Source organism: Cariama cristata, unplaced genomic scaffold (assembly GCF_000690535.1).
Source record: "Cariama cristata isolate BGI_N322 unplaced genomic scaffold, ASM69053v1 scaffold11441, whole genome shotgun sequence".
NCBI classification, from domain to species: domain Eukaryota; kingdom Metazoa; phylum Chordata; class Aves; order Cariamiformes; family Cariamidae; genus Cariama; species Cariama cristata.
The window spans coordinates 31,289-35,868 of NW_009597595.1; the positions used below are offsets into that span (position 1 = coordinate 31,289).

The 4,580-nt window shown below is 43.8% G+C and overlaps 1 protein-coding gene across 1 annotated transcript in view; it reads left to right on the top strand.

The window, feature by feature from the left end:
• The window catches only part of IL20RB (interleukin 20 receptor beta), a 14,189-nt gene extending 13,252 nt beyond the window's left edge, over positions 1-937 (top strand). The window contains exons 6-7 of the mRNA XM_009708951.1: positions 79-224; positions 812-937. Coding sequence (XP_009707253.1) covers positions 79-224; positions 812-937 — 272 coding nt within the window. The remainder of the gene's footprint in view (positions 1-78; positions 225-811) is intronic.
• Positions 938-4,580: the final 3,643 nt, after the last annotated feature.

The following is a 4,580-nucleotide window of genomic DNA, read 5'->3' on the forward strand; positions in this document are numbered from 1 at the left end:
GAGGGTGCGTGCTGACTGCATTGAGTGGTTTGTCCTCATGGTCTCTCTGAAAAGTTTTGCTGCTTCTGTTATTTCTAGGTGGCACGTCCATGTGGCTGGTTATTGCCCTCATCTCCTTTGCTGGCTTTGCTGTGGCTGCTTTGACCCTGCCCTTCCTTGCCTGGAAAACAAGTAAAACCTTTCAGTATTCCTGCGGCCCAGTTGCTGTCCTGCCAGACACACTGGTAACTTTTTTTACTGTGCTTTATTGTTTTTTAGGGTGCAGGGTATTCACGGGAGCAAGGGGCAGGCAGAGAAAGCAGACACGTGCATAGGAAGCCTTGCTCGTTCCAGTGTGATGAGCTGAGATGCAGGGGCCAAGCAGCCCCCATGAGTTGGCTGCCCGGCTGTCGCTGCCTTTGGCTTAGAGCCCTGAACAGGAATGAGGCTCCTGGTGCTTGTGGGGAAGCAGCTTGGGAGGCAGGGACTGACCCTGCCTGGCCAGCTGCTCCCTGAACAAAACAGCTGTGTCGTTGGCAACAGTGCTCCATGTCCCCTGGAGCTTCTCAGCTCCTTGGTGAGGAGAAACCAGTCATCAAAAACAGCCTCTTTTCTCGCTCACACAGGAGGAGTATGTTTAAGTCAATAGCTTAAATGTGCTGCCCAGTTCCAGTAGGAATGCAGGTAGTAGCTTTTTGTGGGTTCCTGAGCGCTGCGCCTCTGGGCAGTTGTGGCAGGAACAATGAGAGGAACAGTTTGTGGGGAAAAGTAGAAGACAGACAGACTAGCTCATCAGCCTGAGGGTGTTTGAGTGAGTGCATTTGTCTTACAGAAAGTGTCAGAGCCCCCCACCCAGCTGATACTGTGTGGCAGTGAAGAAGCTGAGCAATGTGATCTGATGGTGCGTGTGATGCCCTCAGAAGAAGTTCTCCGACTGTGGATTCAAGAAACACTTTAGAGTGCCCCAGAAAAGAACAGCCTGTGGAAACGCATCTTCTAAGCAGAGCGGGCAGGTTGCGCCCCAGCCACTTTCCTTAGAGGGCCAATAAGTAACATTGTTTTCTTCGTGTCCAAAAGCTGCTGCAGACCAAAGGTGGCGTGTAAAGTGAGAATGTGGCCTGCTCTCATCCTCTTTGTAGCATCTTCATCCATCTACATAAAAAGCAAGTAAAGGTCACAGGTAACAACTGCCAGTTTCTATACTTTCCCTTCGTATCCATACCCATGACCAGACATGAATTAACTCGTGTTCCCTTTCCCTCTGTCAGCCACACCAATGGTCCCAAGGCAGAGCTCACCTTTCAGCCACCGGGATTTCACCGGAGCAATAAATGCAGACCCCAGTCCCTTAGTTCCAAACCATTTCAGCCTCAGTCTTTCTGCCTCAGTATTTTTAAAAGAAATTGACCAGCCAGTAAGAGCTTCTTATGTGGCTAAAACAGCTGGAATGAGCAGGAAAAAACCTGCTTTTAGGGCTGCAGGTCCTGACCTGGGGTTAAACTTGTTGAAAAGGATGTTGACAGTGACTGGACACAACATAATAATTTGCTGTGTGTGACAGATAACAATGTACAGTGCTAAAAAAATACTTACAGACAATGCCATCAGGGATGGCTGTGTTTCACTAGTGCTTAGGGGGAAGTGATGTGAGAAACAGCCAGAGTTCAAAAAATGGTTGGTGGAGCATTGAGAACTTTTTGGGGAGCAGAGCTTTGCAAGACCAGCAGCATCGCTAATACTATATAGGGCCAAGATCACCTAGGCATAGGCAAGGATGTCAAAAATACAAAAGCTGGATATGCGTGAAGGAAAATTAGGACCTTTATGAAAAAGATAATTAGGGGTGAATTGTTTAAATGAGAGGGGATTGGAGTGGAGAAAGGTAAGGGAAGGTCAGAGAAAGGTAGGCTCAAGAAATGAGAAGAAATAGGAAAAGGGATGAAAAGATGTGCAAATCATGTGGTCAGGATTGTCCAGGGTGCCTGCTGGGCATCCCTGTGGTTCAATGTCACACCTGAAGCAGGACATTGATTATGTTGCACGAGGCAAACCTACTTCTGTGGTCAGGAGGCCCAGGGTGAGGGACAGCTGGAGTACCTATTGTGGCTAGTGGGGGAATATCAGGACGGATGGATCAAGCATCCCAGCATTACCATGTTAGCGGCCATTATTATCTTCCAGATATCTCGTCATCATTTTAAGGAAGGAAATCACAAAAGACAGAGAAATTCCTACTAAATACAAATAAAATATAGTTGTTCTGCATGTATTGCAATTATGGCTGTCGCTTCGAAGAAAAGTAATTTGACCTGCAGAGCAGAGACTTGTGTTAGCAGGGCATGAAAAAAACTTTGAGCTGAAAAGCTTTTTTTAAAAACTGTCAGTGGATCTAATGAAAGGTAAGACATCTCTTTCTTAAAGAACGTGCTTTTTAAAATTTCACTCTTGCAATCTTGCATCGGGCCATCAGGTGGCAACAAAGCGCCGTGAAAAAAGTAGAAGGGACGCAGGCCTCTGGCGGGGTCTCTGCTCAGGCCCCAGGACCTGCCTGGCACCTCGCTTTCGCGTTGCAGCCCAGTTGCTTGTTTTATTCCTGTCTCACTAGCTTCTGTCTGGACAATATTAGGATACAGTGCTTTGCTGTTAAATAGTAAGATTGGTGCTACTGAATCTGTAGTAAATTATATGATGAGAAAATCTGTGCAAGCCTGAGCATTGAAGACTCAGGGTTGATTTTCATGGTTGTTGATAGTTAATTAAGAAATGTCGAGTTGCAAACACCCATATGATGGTGGGCCCAGACAAGGAGAAGATTTGGGAGCTGAGAGGAGAAAGGCATGTGCGTGGGCTGATATGACAAGTGCCGAGGGGCCCAGCAGGTCTCATGTGTAGCTCCCCATTACAGAGGTGTTGGTGGTAAAGTGGGTTTAGAGATCTATGCCTTGTATTTATCTGTGTTTTATTACCCATTGATTTGGATGCTTTCAGTGTCTTGGTTTCTAGTGTGCCCCACAGGGGTGTCCCCATACAGGACATTCTATGATTCTATGTCCATTCTGTGGCTATAGGTCTGAAAAACCTCAGCAGTTCGTCCTACCTCTTCCCCCCGACATGGTTGCATTATGTGGCAGTACCAGCAATTGTTTAGGGATACAGAAGAAAGCGGGGCGGGGGGGGGAGTTTATTAATTTGAATTAAGCATATGGTTTTTTCCACTTGCAATAAACAGATTTTATGCCCTTCCTCCTTGTCAATAAAGTGGTTAAACAGTTGTACAAAACTGCCCAGGCAATCTTAAACAAAAGAAACATCTGAAAATTCTTACAATAGGGAGATGGAAGGGAATTGTTTAAGGGCTGCTGCCACCTTAGCAAGACCATATTCAATTTGCATCAGGATATTCCAGTTTGTATCTGTGGGGACCTGAAGCCAAATTTGAGATGCTGATTGAAAGTCCCTGGAAAGCTGCTCATTTTAAGTATGTGCTACATTTTGTTAAGCCTGAAAATCGTGGTATAGAACAAGAGCAATTCCTTTGCCATCCATGTACACAGTAGGACGCTGGCATTGGCGTAGGCAGCTGCCATCAGTCACTTTCTTTAGTTCATTTCCATGCATTGCAAGAGTTAATCATGCTGTAGCAGTCATGGCAACACGGCTGCCTTTGATGACTGATTTTGCTACCACGACCATGATACTACATTTCAAAGAAGGACCAGACAAGTAACTGCAGCCAAGAGCAATGAGTGCTGATGAACTTTGCTCTGTTTCTTTCCGTTGATGTGGTAGTAAGTGGCTCCATTTCTTTCAATATATGTTTATTTTTCCCTTTCCTCAAAAAACATGCGTGAAAACAAGGCACAAACCTGCATCACCTTTTTAGTAAATTTCATTTCTATGCTGCATGTAACCTGTGGAATGTGACTCCGAAAAACCAACTTTTCCCTGAAGACTTTGTAAGAACAGAAGAAGTGCTGATAAGACTGGTTTTCAAAGAAAAAAAAAAAAATTCTGTCTATTAAATGCATGCCAGCATGTTGATTGCATGAACATTTAACAAGAATTACATGATATTACCAGGTGACAAGGAAGCAAGGAATTCACTTACCTGTTCCATGACACTAAGTGGCTGGAATATAGCCTAATTGTTCCTGTGAAGTGTATTTCCTTAGAAGTATATGACTGTTGGCAACTTTTAAGGGCTGATATTGACATACAGTCCAGCATTTAACTGTCCAATCAAACTGAGATCTTTAACTTAAATTACCCTTAAGTATTTTGTGCATTATTACAGTATATTTTTTCTCTTTAAAAGTTACCTCTTTTCCTTACAAAATCAAAAAGTAGCCAAAATCACTACTTTAACTACAAATTGATTCTGTTCCTTGTGAAGGTGGTACTGTGTCCTGCAAATGAAGTGCTACAAAGATAATAAACATTAAACCACTGCAGATAAAGAGTTTATGTATGGTCAATTCTGTTGCTATTAAAGTGCAAAACTGCAGAAACTCAGTTCAGGTCTCTTGTGGTCTTCTCAGTAAATGGAACTATAAAAAATTTCAGAAATTACTAAAGGTATAAAAGGAATTAAAAAGATGGCA